Consider the following 15,000-nt stretch of genomic DNA (forward strand, 5'->3'; position numbering starts at 1 on the left):
TATAAGCTTATAAACCATGTTATAAGGTTATAAACCATGTTATAAGGTTATAAACCATGTTATAAGGTTATAAACCATGCTATAAGGTTATAAACCATGCTATGAGGTTATAAACCATGCTATGAGGTTATAAACCATGTTATAAGGTTATAAACCATGCTATAAGGTTATAAACCATGCTATGAGGTTATAAACCATGTTATAAGGTTATAAACCATGTTATAAGGTTATAAACCATGTTATAAGGTTATAAACCATGCTATAAGGTTATAAACCATGTTATAAGGTTATAAACCATGTTATAAGGTTATAAACCATGTTATAAGGTTATAAACCATGTTATAAGGTTATAAACCATGCTATAAGGTTATAAACCATGCTATAAGGTTATAAACCATGTTATAAGGTTATAAACCATGTTATAAGGTTATAAACCATGTTATAAGGTTATAAACCATGTTATAAGGTTATAAACCATGCTATAAGGTTATAAACCATGTTATAAGGTTATAAACCATGTTATAAGGTTATAAACCATGCTATAAGGTTATAAACCATGTTATAAGGTTATAAACCATGCTATAAGGTTATAAACCATGTTATAAGGTTATAAACCATGTTATAAGGTTATAAACCATGTTATAAGGTTATAAACCATGCTATAAGGTTATAAACCATGCTATAAGGTTATAAACCATGTTATAAGGTTATAAACCATGTTATAAGGTTATAAACCATGTTATAAGGTTATAAACCATGTTATAAGGTTATAAACCATGTTATAAGGTTATAAACCATGTTATAAGGTTATAAACCATGCTATAAGGTTATAAACCATGTTATAAGGTTATAAACCATGCTATAAGGTTATAAACCATGCTATAAGGTTATAAACCATGCTATAAGGTTATAAACCATGCTATAAGGTTATAAACCATGTTATAAGCTTATAAACCATGTTATAAGGTTATAAACCATGCTATAAGGTTATAAACCATGTTATAAGGTTATAAACCATGTTATAAGGTTATAAACCATGCTATAAGGTTATAAACCATGTTATAAGGTTATAAACCATGTTATAAGGTTATAAACCATGTTATAAGGTTATAAACCATGTTATAAGGTTATAAACCATGCTATAAGGTTATAAACCATGCTATAAGGTTATAAACCATGTTATAAGGTTATAAACCATGTTATAAGGTTATAAACCATGTTATAAGGTTATAAACCATGTTATAAGGTTATAAACCATGCTATAAGGTTATAAACCATGCTATGAGGTTATAAACCATGTTATAAGGTTATAAACCATGTTATAAGGTTATAAACCATGTTATAAGGTTATAAACCATGCTATAAGGTTATAAATCCATGCTCTAAGGTTATAAACCATGTTATAAGGTTATAAACCATGTTATAAGGTTATAAACCATGTTATAAGGTTATAAACCATGTTATAAGGTTATAAACCATGTTATAAGGTTATAAACCATGCTATAAGGTTATAAACCATGCTATAAGGTTATAAACCATGTTATAAGGTTATAAACCATGTTATAAGGTTATAAACCATGTTATAAGGTTATAAACCATGTTATAAGGTTATAAACCATGTTATAAGGTTATAAACCATGTTATAAGGTTATAAACCATGCTATAAGGTTATAAACCATGCTATGAGGTTATAACCTTATAACTTATAACATTAATTATAACATGGTTTATAACCTTATAACATGGTTTATAAACCATGTTATAAGGTTATAAACCATGTTATAAGGTTATAAACCATGTTATAAGGTTATAAACCATGTTATAAGGTTATAAACCATGTTATAAGGTTATAAACCATGCTATAAGGTTATAAACCATGCTATAAGGTTATAAACCATGTTATAAGGTTATAAACCATGTTATAAGGTTATAAACCATGTTATAAGGTTATAAACCATGTTATAAGGTTATAAACCATGTTATAAGGTTATAAACCATGTTATAAGGTTATAAACCATGTTATAAGGTTATAAACCATGTTATAAGGTTATAAACCATGCTATAAGGTTATAAACCATGTTATAAGGTTATAAACCATGCTATAAGGTTATAAACCATGTTATAAGGTTATAAACCATGCTATAAGGTTATAAACCATGTTATAAGGTTATAAACCATGCTATAAGGTTATAAACCATGTTATAAGGTTATAAACCATGTTATAAGGTTATAAACCATGTTATAAGGTTATAAACCATGTTGTAAGGTTATAAACCATGCTATAAGGTTATAAACCATGCTATAAGGTTATAAACCATGTTATAAGGTTATAAACCATGCCATAAGGTTATAAACCATGTTATAAGGTTATAAACCATGTTATAAGGTAAATAAGGAAGGGTTATAAACGAGGTCCCAATGAGAGGTGTTATGTGCACAGGAGCAACTTCTCATTGACCAAGGGGACAATACATTGATGCGGAATGTGTTTGGAGTGTACCTTGCCTTCCTGCAAGTTGGACAGTCCCTTGCTGCCCAAGCTCACATATTTGCAGCATTTCACCTGTTTCTCAACCAGGTAAGAACATTTTGAAAAGTACTCACTGTTGAGGGCTCCTTTTCCTTTCATGTACCACCACCCAAATATACTCTTTACCTCCCACCACCCTGATGTACTCTGTACTTTACGTACCACCACCTGAAAATTCGTTCATGTGTGTCAAAAATCAATCTTTTGAAAGTCATTTCTGATTTTCATCATAACAGGTTGACAGGTGTGTTATAGTCATTTTGTGCTTTTTTTTTGTTTTTTTGTTTTGGGGGGGGGGGGGGGGGGGGGGGGGTATGCTATTCTCTTTATGGTTTTATTTTTATTTCAATTTGCACTATATTTCTACTCTTTCGTGTATCGGCGGTATAACATGATGTTTACCTGGCAGTTTAAGTTGGCGTTCTTCCGCGGGCGAGTTGCCATGTGCGAAGCACTGTGCGTGGAGGTTTTACGGTGTTCGTGTTCTCGTCTGTCCGACGTGCGCTCCCATGCTTGCCTGCTCCTGCACCTGCTCATGCGCCTCGACTTTGAGCTCACAGGTCGGACGGGCTTATCACGAACGCACACCCAGGTGGGTCACGTTGCTCCTCACCGGTTCTTCATTAATTCCCTTTGGTTGTTCCTTCAAATTATCAATAAATTGTGAAGGACTCTCATTCGTTCCCCATGTACGTAGTCATTTACTCTCATAAAGGTTTTTCTTCAGATCCAGTATTAATATAATTTACAGTGTTTTTTCTTTGAAGTAATTATAATTATAACACTTGGAAATGCAACTTGTCTGATCTTTGGCTGAACTTTGGCTGATCTTTGGCTGAACTTTGCCTGATCTTTGGCTGAACTTTGGCTGATCTTTGGCTGAACTTTGGCTGATCTTTGGCTGAACTTTGCCTGATCTTTGGCTGAACTTTGGCTGATCTTTGGCTGAACTTTGGCTGATCTTTGGCTGAACTTTGGCTGATCTTTGGCTGAACTTTGGCTGATCTTTGGCTGAACTTTGGCTGATCTTTGGCTGAACTTTGCCTGATCTTTGGCTGAACTTTGGCTGATCTTTGGCTGAACTTTGGCTGATCTTTGGCTGAACTTTGACTGATCAGGCCAAAAGTCGATTCTGATTTCTTTCTTAATTATCCTGATATTCTAGTGAAATTGCCATCTTCATTCAATAACTTATTCGTGTTCAATCATCATTCCATGCAAATTATTTGGTTAAAATAAAATATTTTGTGTTGGAAAAACTGGACTAAACATTTCTCTGCAACTCTCACAATATCAACGCATTTGTTGATCAGGGGATCAGGAGGAGCGGAGGGGGGATGGAGGGTTCGGTGTTAATTTGTGGATGTTTAACATCAGGCAGAGCCTTATCCACCACAACAACCCTAGGCTCAGCCTCATCCACCACCACAACCCTAGGCTCGGCCTCATCCACCACCACAACTCTAGGCTCAGCCTTATCCACCACCACAACCCTTGGCTCAGCCTTATCCAACATCACAACCCGAGGCTCAGCCTCATCCATCGCCACAACCTCAGACTCAACCTCATCCACCACCACAACCCTAGGCTCAGCCTCATCCACCACCACAACCCTAGGCTCAGCCTCATCCACCACCACAACCCTAGGCTCAGCCTCATCCATCGCCACAACCTCAGACTCAACCTCATCCACCACCACAACCCTAGGCTCAGCCTCATCCACCACCACAACCCTAGGCTCAACCTCATCCACCACCACAACCCTAGGCTCAGCCTCATCCACCACCACAACCCTAGGCTCAGCCTCATCCACCACCACAACCCTAGGCTCAACCTCATCCACCACCACAACCCTAGGCTCAGCCTCATCCACCACCACAACCCTAGGCTCAACCTCATCCACCACCACAACCCTAGGCTCAGCCTCATCCACCACCACAACCCTAGGCTCAGCCTCATCCACCACCACAACCCTAGGCTCAACCTCATCCACCACCACAACCCTTGGCTCAGCCTTATCCACCACCACAACCCTAGGCTCAACCTCATCCACCACCACAACCCTAGGCTCAGCCTCATCCACCACCACAACCCTAGGCTCAGCCTCATCCACCGCCACAACCTCAGACTCAACCTCATCCACCAGCATAACCTTCGGCTAAGCCTCATCCAGCGCCGCAACCTCAGGCTCAGCATCATCCACCCCTCAGCCTTAACCTCATTCACAGGCACAATATGAGGTTCAGCCTCATCCTCCGCTACATCCTCATGCTCTACAGTTTGAGCCTGTTTGAGTAATACAGTTAACTTGTATTATATCCTGTTATCCATCGATTAGTTATATATATTTTTTATCTGAAATAGAATTTTAAAAATAAAAACCACCCTCACTTACTTACCCGAATATTTTCTGAATTTAAATAGGCAAACACTTTTTTTGGTTTATCTTTGTTCATCACTTCAAGCCTTTTAAAAATAATATCCACGGACTTGATTCCAGATTTTTCACCCCAGACCCGTATGCACAACGAGGAAAACCCCAAAGAGCAAAGTGAAATTTTTTTCCCCTTTTCAACTCCACATGCAGATTGTAGTAGCGGTGAGTCGACTCATGGCAGAGATGCCAGAACTGGGAGAGAAACGATTCCAAAAAGCCCTCACGCTTCTCAACTGCTATGCAGCTGGAGACAACTCTGTGAAGGTGAGTCTGAGGGACAATTGTGAGGGTGAGTCGGGGAGACGGCTCTGTGAGGGTGAGTCTGAGGGACGATTGTGAGGGTGAGTCGGGGCGACGGCTCTGTGAGGGTGAGTCTGAGGGACGATTGTGAGGGTGAGTCTGAGGGACGATTGTGAGGGTGAGTCTGAGGGACGATTGTGAGGGTGAGTCGGGGAGACGGCTCTGTGAGGGTGAGTCTGAGGGACGATTGTGAGGGTGAGTCTGAGGGACGATTGTGAGGGTGAGTCGGGGAGACGGCTCTGTGAGGGTGAGTCTGAGGGACGATTGTGAGGGTGAGTCGGGGCGACGGCTCTGTGAGGGTGAGTCTGAGGGACGATTGTGAGGGTGAGTCTGAGGGACGATTGTGAGGGTGAGTCGGGGAGACGGCTCTGTGAGGGTGAGTCTGAGAGACGATTGTGAGGATGAGTCGGGGAGACGGCTCTGTGAGGGTGAGTCTGAGGGACGATTGTGAGGGTGAGTCGGGGAGACGGCTCTGTGAGGGTGAGTCTGAGGGACGATTGTGAGGGTGAGTCGGGGCGACGGCTCTGTGAGGGTGAGTCTGAGGGACGATTGTGAGGGTGAGTCTGAGGGACGATTGTGAGGGTGAGTCAGGGAGACGGCTTTGTGAGTGTGAGTCTGAGGGACGATTGTGAGGGTGAGTCGGGGAGAAGGCTCTGTGAGTGTGAGTCTGAGGGACGATTTAGAGGGTGAGTCAGGGAGACGGCTCTGTGAGGGTGAGTCTGAGGGACGATTGTGAGGGTGAGTCTGAGGGACGATTGTGAGGGTGAGTCAGGGAGACGGCTTTGTGAGTGTGAGTCTGAGGGACGATTGTGAGGGTGAGTCGGGGAGAAGGCTCTGTGAGGGTGAGTCTGAGGGACGATTTAGAGGGTGAGTCAGGGAGACGGCTCTGTGAGGGTGAGTCTGAGGGACGATTGTGAGGGTGAGTCGGGGAGACGGCTCTGTGAGGGTGAGTCTGAGGGACGATTGAGAGGGTGAGTTGGGGAGACGGCTCTGTGAGGGTGAGTCTGAGAGACGATTGTGAGGGTGAGTCGGGGAGACGGCTCTGTGAGGGTGAGTCTGAGGGACGATTGAGAGGGTGAGTTGGGGAGACGGCTCTGTGAGGGTGAGTCTGAGGGACGATTGAGAGGGTGAGTCAGGGAGAAGGCTCTGTGAAGGTGAGTCTGAGGGACGATTGTGAGGGTGAGTCGGGGAGACGGCTCTGTGAGGGTGAGTCTGAGGGACGATTGTGAGGGTGAGTCGGGGAGACGGCTCTGTGAGGGTGAGTCTGAGGGACGATTGTGAGGGTGAGTCGGGGAGACGGCTCTGTGAGGGTGAGTCTGAGGGACGATTGCGAGGGTGAGTCGGGGAGACGGCTCTGTGAGGGTGAGTCTGAGGGACGATTGAGAGGGTGGGTCGGGGTGATGGCTCTGTGAGGGTGAGTCTGAGGGACGACTGAGAGGGTGAGTTGGGGAGAAGGCTCTGTGAATGTGAGTCTGAGGGACGATTGCGAGGGTGAGTCAGGGAGACGGCTCTGTGAGGGTGAGTCTGAGGGACGATTGTGAGGGTGAGTCGGGGAGACGGCTCTGTGAAGGTGAGTCTGAGGGACGATTGAGAGGGTGAGTCAGGGAGAAGGCTCTGTGAGGGTGAGTCTGAGGGACGATTGAGAGGGTGAGTCAGGGAGATGGCTCTGTGAGGGTGAGTCTGAGGGACGATTGAGAGCAGAGTCGGGGAGATGGCTCTGTGAGGGTGAGTCTGAGGGACGATTGTGAGGGTGAGTCAGGGAGAAGGCTCTGTGAGTGTCAGTCTGAGGGACGATTGAGAGGGTGAGTCGGGGAGACGGCTCTGTGAGGGTGAGTCTGAGGGACGATTGAGAGGGTGGGTCGGGGAGACGGCTCTGTGAGGGTGAGTCTGAGGGACGACTGAGAGGGTGAGTTGGGGAGACGGCTCTGTGAGGGTGTCTGAAGGACGATTGAGCGGTGAGTTGGGGAGACGGTTCTGTGAGGGTGAGTCGGAGCGACGATTGAGAGAGTGAGTCGGGGAGACGGCTCTGTGAGTGTGAGTCTGAGGGTCGATTGAGATGGTGAGTTGGGGAGACAACTCTGAGTGTGAGTCTGAGGGACGATTGTGAGGGTGAGTCGGGGAGAAGGCTCTGAGTGTGAGTCAGGGAGAAGGCTCTGTGAGTGTGTGTCGGGGAGAAGGCTCTGCGAGTGTGTGTCGGGGAGAAGGCTCTGCGAGTGTGTGTCGGGGAGAAGGCTCTGCGAGTGTGAGTCGGGGAGAAGGCTCTGCGAGTGTGAGTCGGGGAGAAGGCTCTGTGAGTGTGAGTCGGGGAGAAGGCTCTGTGAGTGTGAGTCGGGGAGAAGGCTCTGTGAGTGTGAGTCGGGGAGAAGGCTCTGTGAGTGTGAGTCGGGGAGAAGGCTCTGTGAGTGTGAGTCGGGGAGAAGGCTCTGTGAGTGTGAGTCGGGGAGAAGGCTCTGTGAGTGTGAGTCGGGGAGAAGGCTCTGTGAGTGTGAGTCGGGGAGAAGGCTCTGTGAGTGTGAGTCGGGGAGAAGGCTCTGTGAGTGTGAGTCGGGGAGAAGGCTCTGTGAGTGTGAGTCGGGGAGAAGGCTCTGTGAGTGTGAGTCGGAGAGAAGGCTCTGTGAGTGTGAGTCGGGGAGAAGGCTCTGTGAGTGTGAGTCGGAGAGAAGGCTCTGTGAGTGTGAGTCGGGGAGAAGGCTCTGTGAGTGTGAGTCGGGGAGAAGGCTCTGTGAGTGTGAGTCGGGGAGAAGGCTCTGTGAGTGTGAGTCGGGGAGAAGGCGCTGTGAAGGTGAGTCGGGGAGAAGGCTCTGTGAAGGTGTCTGAGGGACGATTGAGAGGGTGAGTCGGGGAGAAGGCTCTGTGAGTGTGAGTCTGAGGGACGATTGTGAGGGTGAGTCGGGGAGAAGGCTCTGTGCATGTGAGTCGGGGAGAAGGCTCTGTGAGTGTGATTCGGAGAGAAGACTCTGTGAGTGTGAGTCTGAGGGACGATTGTGAGGGTGAGTCGGGGAGAAGGCTCTGTGAGTGTGAGTCTGAGGGACGATTGAGAGGGTGAGTCAGGGAGACGGCTCTGTGATGGTGAGTCTGAGGGACGATTGTGAGGGTGAGTCAGGGAGACGGCTTTGTGAGGGTGAGTCTGAGGGACGATTGAGAGGGTGAGTCAGGGAGACGGCTTTGTGAGGGTGAGTCTGAGGGACGATTGTGAGGGTGAGTCTGAGGGACGATTGTGAGGGTGAGTCAGGGAGACGGCTTTGTGAGTGTGAGTCTGAGGGACGATTGTGAGGGTGAGTCGGGGAGAAGGCTCTGTGAGTGTGAGTCTGAGGGACGATTTAGAGGGTGAGTCAGGGAGACGGCTCTGTGAGGGTGAGTCTGAGGGACGATTGTGAGGGTGAGTCAGGGAGACGGCTTTGTGAGGGTGAGTCTGAGGGACGATTGTGAGGGTGAGTCGGGGAGAAGGCTCTGTGAGGGTGAGTCTGAGGGACGATTGTGAGGTTGAGTCTGAGGGACGATTGTGAGGGTGAGTCGGGGGGACAGCTCTGTGAGGATGAGTTGGGGCGACGTCTCTGTGAGTGTGAGTATGTAGGATGACTCCAGCCATGGTGCTAATATGAGTACCGCAAGAGGACCAAAACTCGCTCATTAAGAGGGGAGACGGCTCGGTGAGGATGAGTCTGAGGGACGATTGTGAGGGTGATTTGGCGAGACAGCTCTGTGAGGGTGAGTTGGCGAGACGGCTCTGTGAGGGTGAGTTGGCAAGACAGCTTTGTGAGGGTGAGTTGGCGAGACGGCTCTGTGAGGGTGAGTTGGCGAGACAACTCTGTGAGGGTGAGTTTGGGAGACGGCTCTGTGAGGGTGAGTCTGAGGGACGATTGTGAGGGTGAGTTGGCGAGACAGCTCTGTGCGGGTGATTTGGCGAGACGGCTCTGTGAGGGTGGGTCTGAGGGACGATTGTGAGGGTGAGTTGGCGAGACGCCTCTGTGACGGTGAGTCTGAGGGACGATTGTGAGGGTGAGTTGGCGAGACAGCTCTGTGAGGGTGACTTGGGGAGACGGCTCTGTGAGGGTGAGTTGGGGAGACAGCTCTGTGAGGATGAGTTGGGGAGACGGCTCTGTGAGGGTGAGTCTGAGGGACAATTGTGAGGGTGAGTTGGCGAGACAGCTCTGTGAGGGTGAGTTGGGGAGACGCCTCTGTGAGGGTTAGTCTGAGGGACGATTGTGAGGGTGAGTTGGCTATACAGCTCTGTGAGGGTGAGTCTGATGGACGATTGTGAGGGTGATTTGGCGAGACGGCTTTGTGAGGGTGAGTCTGATGGACGATTGTGAGGGTGAGTTGGCGAGACAGCTCTGTGAGGGTGAGTCTGATGGACGATTGTGAGGGTGAGTTGGCGAGACGGCTTTGTGAGGGTGAGTCTGATGGACGATTGTGAGGGTGAGTTGGCGAGACGCCTCTGTGAGGATGAGTTGGGGAGACGCCTCTGTGAGGGTGAGTTGGGGAGACGGCTCTGTGAGGGTGAGTTGGGGAGACAGCTCTGTGAGGATGAGTTGGGGAGACGGCTCTGTGAGGGTGAGTTGGGGAGACGGCTCTGTGAGGGTGAGTTGGGGAGACGGCTCTGTGAGGGTGAGTTGGGGAGACGCCTCTGTGAGGGTGAGTTGGGGAGACGGCTCTGTGAGGGTGAGTTGGGGAGACGCCTCTGTGAGGGTGAGTTGGGGAGATGCCTCTGTGAGGGTGAGTTGGTGAGACAGCTCTGTGAGGGTGAGTTGTGGAGACGGCTCTGTGAGTGTGAGTTGGCGAGACGCCTATGTGAGGATGAGTCTGAGGGACGATTGTGAGGGTGAGTTTGGGAGACAGCTCTGTGAGGGTGAGTTGGGGAGACGCCTCTGTGAGGGTGAGTTGGGGAGATGCCTCTGTGAGGGTGAGTTGGTGAGACAGCTCTGTGAGGGTGAGTTGTGGAGACGGCTCTGTGAGTGTGAGTTGGCGAGACGCCTATGTGAGGATGAGTCTGAGGGACGATTGTGAGGGTGAGTTGGGGAGACGGCTCTGTGAGGGTGAGTTGGGGAGACGGCTCTGTGAGGGTGAGTTGGGGAGACAGCTCTGTGAGGATGAGTTGGGGAGACGGCTCTGTGAGGGTGAGTTGGGGAGACGGCTCTGTGAGGGTGAGTTGGGGAGACGGCTCTGTGAGGGTGAGTTGGGGAGACGCCTCTGTGAGGGTGAGTTGGGGAGACGGCTCTGTGAGGGTGAGTTGGGGAGACGCCTCTGTGAGGGTGAGTTGGGGAGATGCCTCTGTGAGGGTGAGTTGGTGAGACAGCTCTGTGAGGGTGAGTTGTGGAGACGGCTCTGTGAGTGTGAGTTGGCGAGACGCCTATGTGAGGATGAGTCTGAGGGACGATTGTGAGGGTGAGTTTGGGAGACAGCTCTGTGAGGGTGAGTTGGGGAGACGCCTCTGTGAGGGTGAGTTGGGGAGATGCCTCTGTGAGGGTGAGTTGGTGAGACAGCTCTGTGAGGGTGAGTTGTGGAGACGGCTCTGTGAGTGTGAGTTGGCGAGACGCCTATGTGAGGATGAGTCTGAGGGACGATTGTGAGGGTGAGTTGGGGAGACGGCTCTGTGAGGGTGAGTTGGGGAGACGGCTCTGTGAGGGTGAGTTGGGGAGACGGCTCTGTGAGGGTGAGTTGGGGAGACGCCTCTGTGAGGGTGAGTTGGGGAGACGGCTCTGTGAGGGTGAGTTGGGGAGACGGCTCTGTGAGGGTGAGTTGGGGAGACGGCTCTGTGAGGGTGAGTTGGGGAGACGGCTCTGTGAGGGTGAGTTGGGGAGACGGCTCTGTGAGGGTGAGTTGGGGAGACGGCTCTGTGAGGGTGAGTTGGGGAGACAGCTCTGTGAGGATGAGTTGGGGAGACGGCTCTGTGAGGGTGAGTTGGGGAGACGGCTCTGTGAGGGTGAGTTGGGGAGACGGCTCTGTGAGGGTGAGTTGGGGAGACGCCTCTGTGAGGGTGAGTTGGGGAGACGGCTCTGTGAGGGTGAGTTGGGGAGACGCCTCTGTGAGGGTGAGTTGGTGAGACAGCTCTGTGAGGGTGTGTTGTGGAGACGGCTCTGTGAGGGTGAGTTGGCGAGACGCATATTTGAGGATGAGTCTGAGGGACGATTGTGAGGGTGAGTTGGGGAGACAGCTCTGTGAGGGTGAGTTGGGGAGACGGCTCTGTGAGGGTGAGTTGGGGAGACGGCTCTGTGAGGGTGAGTTGGGGAGACAGCTCTGTGAGGGTGAGTTGGGGAGACGCCTCTGTGAGGGTGAGTTGGGGAGACGGCTCTGTGAGGGTGAGTTGGGGAGACGGCTCTGTGAGGGTGAGTTGGTGAGACGGCTCTGTGAGGGTGAGTTGGGGAGACGGCTCTGTGAGGGTGAGTTGGCGAGACGCCTATGTGAGGATGAGTCTGAGGGACGATTTTGAGGGTGAGTTGGGGAGACGGCTCTGTGAGGGTGAGTTGGGGAGACGGCTCTGTGAGGGTGAGTTGGGGAGACGGCTCTGTGAGGGTGAGTTGGGGAGACGGCTCTGTGAGGGTGAGTTGGGGAGACGCCTCTGTGAGGGTGAGTTGGGGAGACGGCTCTGTGAGGGTGAGTTGGGGAGACGGCTCTGTGAGGGTGAGTTGGGGAGACGGCTCTGTGAGGGTGAGTTGGGGAGACGGCTCTGTGAGGGTGAGTTGGCGAGACGCCTATGTGAGGATGAGTCTGAGAGACGATTTTGAGGGTGAGTTGGGGAGACAGCTCTGTGAGGGTGAGTTGGGGAGACGGCTCTGTGAGGGTGAGTTGGGGAGACGGCTCTGTGAGGGTGAGTTGGGGAGATGCCTCTGTGAGGGTGAGTTGGGGAGACGGCTCTGTGAGGGTGAGTTGGGGAGATGCCTCTGTGAGGGTGAGTTGGGGAGACGGCTCTGTGAGGGTGAGTTGGGGAGACGGCTCTGTGAGGGTGAGTTGGGGAGACGGCTCTGTGAGGGTGAGTCTGAGGGACGATTGTGAGGGTGAGTTGGGGAGACGGCTCTGTGAGGGTGAGTCTGAGGGACGATTGTGAGGGTGAGTTGGGGAGACGGCTCTGTGAGGGTGAGTCTGAGGGACGATTGTGAGGGTGAGTTGGGGAGACGGCTCTGTGAGGGTGAGTCTGAGGGACGATTATGAGGGTGAGTTGGTGAGACGGCTCACCACACAAGCTGGACATGAACATATATGTTAGAAAATAAAAAACACGCAGAAAGGCCCCATGTCCTCTTAATACAATATTATAGTGCAACTCATAATGACGTAATGATTGTTTGTGATTGGATGAGTGGTCGGGGGTCAGGGTGGGAGAACATTGGAGATGGACGCTTTATTTGTTTGTTTATTTTGTAATGTAATTCCTCCTTCACCCTGTCGAGCAGGAAAGCGACTTTTGCCATCAAGTTGGTGAACTGACGCGGAGAGTGCGAGACGTTCTCGCCGCCACGGCCTTGATGGAGCAGCAGAGGCAAGACCCCGATGCCCTGGTGGAGCTCCACTGCCGTCTGGCCGACTCGTATGCAGGAGTGGCGCAGTTGCGCGTCGCCTGGCTGGACAGCATGGCTCGCCTGCACATGGATGGCGATGATTATCCTGAGGTTCGTGTCACAAATCCCCTTCACAATTCTCTTCCTGATCTGCGAAATGATGCTAATTCTGTTATAATTCCTGTGAGACCTTGAAGATCGCCATGGCATCCATTCTGCTTTCTGTTGTCATATAGAGACTTGCATGATGTTAATTGCCGTTTGCAGAGTGTATGTTGCATGTCACATGACATACGTGTGTTTGCAGGCTGCTATGTGCAACGTACACATTGCCGCGATCATTGCTGAGTGTCTGAAGAGGGAAGGTGAGTAATCTGCAAGCAGACAAAACCTACTCGGACACGAACCCATTGACAATTGTACCTGTGAGACTGACTGTGTTGTGTATACAAACCCTTGGTCTGCATAATCCTGGTGATCCATTATTACTTGGTTAGTGAAATTCCACACATCGGGATCAAGGTTGGTCGAGAAGTTTTCACCAGCCAAGACTCCACGCTCCCTTTTTTTTTGTCTTTTCTTTTTTGTATCCAGGGTCGAGGCTCGTGAAAGAGCTAACATTAATCACACAAAAAGTCAAATCGACACATAAAACACAAAATAAGGGGAGCGGGAGACAAGATGGGGAGAGAGGGGGAAGGACACAAGCACAACATTTGAGAGCAGGGACATCGGGAGAACTGTGGGAGGGAGAGGGCTTGGGGGGAGGTGGGTGAGGTATAAAACACATGGACACTGCAAGGACTTCCAGGAAAGAAGTTGGAATTTCAAAAAAGTGTATCTGGGGTGAATTAGCGGGGGTAGAAAAGATCAAGGTTTTGGATGGGGGAAGATAAGAGATGGTGGTGAACAGCTGTTTTAAAGACCTGGAGGGGGGAGTGGGATTGAAGGGAATGGGGGAGTTTGTTCCAGAGGCGGGAGAAAAGAGGAATGAAGGAGTGAAGGTGAGCAGAGAGTCTTGATTTTGGCAATTTCACCATAAGAGGGTTGCAGGCAGATCTTGTGCGACCTGTAGGAATATTTGGGGGACAGAGCCCAGAGAGAGCTGGGGGAGCAAGGCCAGAGAGGAGTCGGTAGAAGACGGAAAGACCACCAACCTGCCTGCGGTGAGTGAGTGAAAGGCCCTCGGAGTTAGCTTCATCGCGGGAGATTCCAATGATTCTGAAAGCTTTGGTTTCAACAGCGTGAAGCCGAGCTAGGTGTGAGGCAGGAGCACCAGCCCAGAGGGGAGAGCAGCATTCCATTGAGCTGTGGATGAAAGCCTTCTCCCTTAGCTCATAGAGAAGTGAAATTTTTTCCGCCTTGCTCTCCAGCGCTTCCAAGATGCTGTTAGCCCTCGGCGTTTAGCCTCTCATGAGAGAAGACCAAGATCCGGAACCTCGGAGTCGAGTCACCGGATCTTCCGATACAGGTGGAACTGACCACCGTGGCGACTGTTAACGAGTCAATTTGCCGAGGCCGCAAGCAGGCCCAAAATGGTTGTAGCAAACCGGATGTCATTCGATGAGACGTATATCTCGCCACCCCCTGTACATAGTTCATTTTGGTCTTCGGGTAAAGGGTATGTGTTTGTTATACGACCATGTACTTTGGTGTTCAGGGTTGTATTCCGTTACCAATCAGCTTGTCGAGCACTCGCCAGGTGGCTTAAGCACTCAAGCAAGCACTCCAATGAAACAGTTGATAAGGAACGGCTGGCTTGGCAAACTATAGCAAACCTATTAGTAATGGAACACACCCATGGCCAAGGCATGTGTGTTCAGCTTCATCACCATGTTTTTATTTTTTTTACTCTTTAGTACAAAAGTCTTTTATCAACCGACAAACAGGTGTCCCACACACACACACACTTGAGATTCTGCTTTATCCACCTCCTCTTAATGCTCGTTTTCTAGTTATCTAGATGAGGCGTCTCTCTCCTTTTGTTTTACTCTTCCCTTCTCCCTCATTCTCTGTATTTCTCCCTTTCTCTTTGTATTCCTCAGCACAGCAGCACCGAGGAAGTGGTGAGGAGAATGGTCTTGATGGTAAGAACCCATGGAGAGATTGTGGTGAGATTTATTAACTCGTTATCATTGTTTGTGTTTTAATTTACCTTAATACACCTTGTTGGTCTACCTGAGGTCCTTTTGCCTTAACTTTTTATTGTCCCCCGTCGCACCGCGGAGCGAAAGGGG

General features: G+C 49.6%; 2 protein-coding genes across 5 annotated transcripts in view; both read left to right on the forward strand.

Annotated features, from left to right (window-relative positions):
• The window catches only part of LOC137439066 (dedicator of cytokinesis protein 9), a 160,197-nt gene extending 145,203 nt beyond the window's left edge, over window positions 1–14,994 (forward strand). For 3 of the 4 annotated variants that reach the window (XM_078767731.1, XM_078767730.1, XM_078767733.1), the window contains 6 exons: window positions 2,441–2,578; window positions 2,940–3,122; window positions 5,118–5,231; window positions 12,659–12,874; window positions 13,071–13,128; window positions 14,809–14,994. In XM_078767731.1, the coding sequence (XP_078623857.1) occupies window positions 2,441–2,578; window positions 2,940–3,122; window positions 5,118–5,231; window positions 12,659–12,874; window positions 13,071–13,128; window positions 14,809–14,888 (789 nt within the window). In that variant the 3' untranslated portion in view covers window positions 14,889–14,994. The remainder of the gene's footprint in view (window positions 1–2,440; window positions 2,579–2,939; window positions 3,123–5,117; window positions 5,232–12,658; window positions 12,875–13,070; window positions 13,129–14,808) is intronic. The other variant, XM_078767732.1, reaches the window with a different exon arrangement.
• The window catches only part of LOC137439064 (nucleoside diphosphate kinase B), a 148,346-nt gene that overhangs the window by 39,388 nt on the left and 93,958 nt on the right, over window positions 1–15,000 (forward strand). The window lies entirely within an intron of this gene.

The sequence above is a fragment of the Myxine glutinosa genome, chromosome 13 (genome assembly GCF_964187855.1).
Source record: "Myxine glutinosa chromosome 13, kmMyxGlut1.1, whole genome shotgun sequence".
In the NCBI taxonomy this organism is placed as follows: Eukaryota; Metazoa; Chordata; class Myxini; order Myxiniformes; family Myxinidae; genus Myxine; species Myxine glutinosa.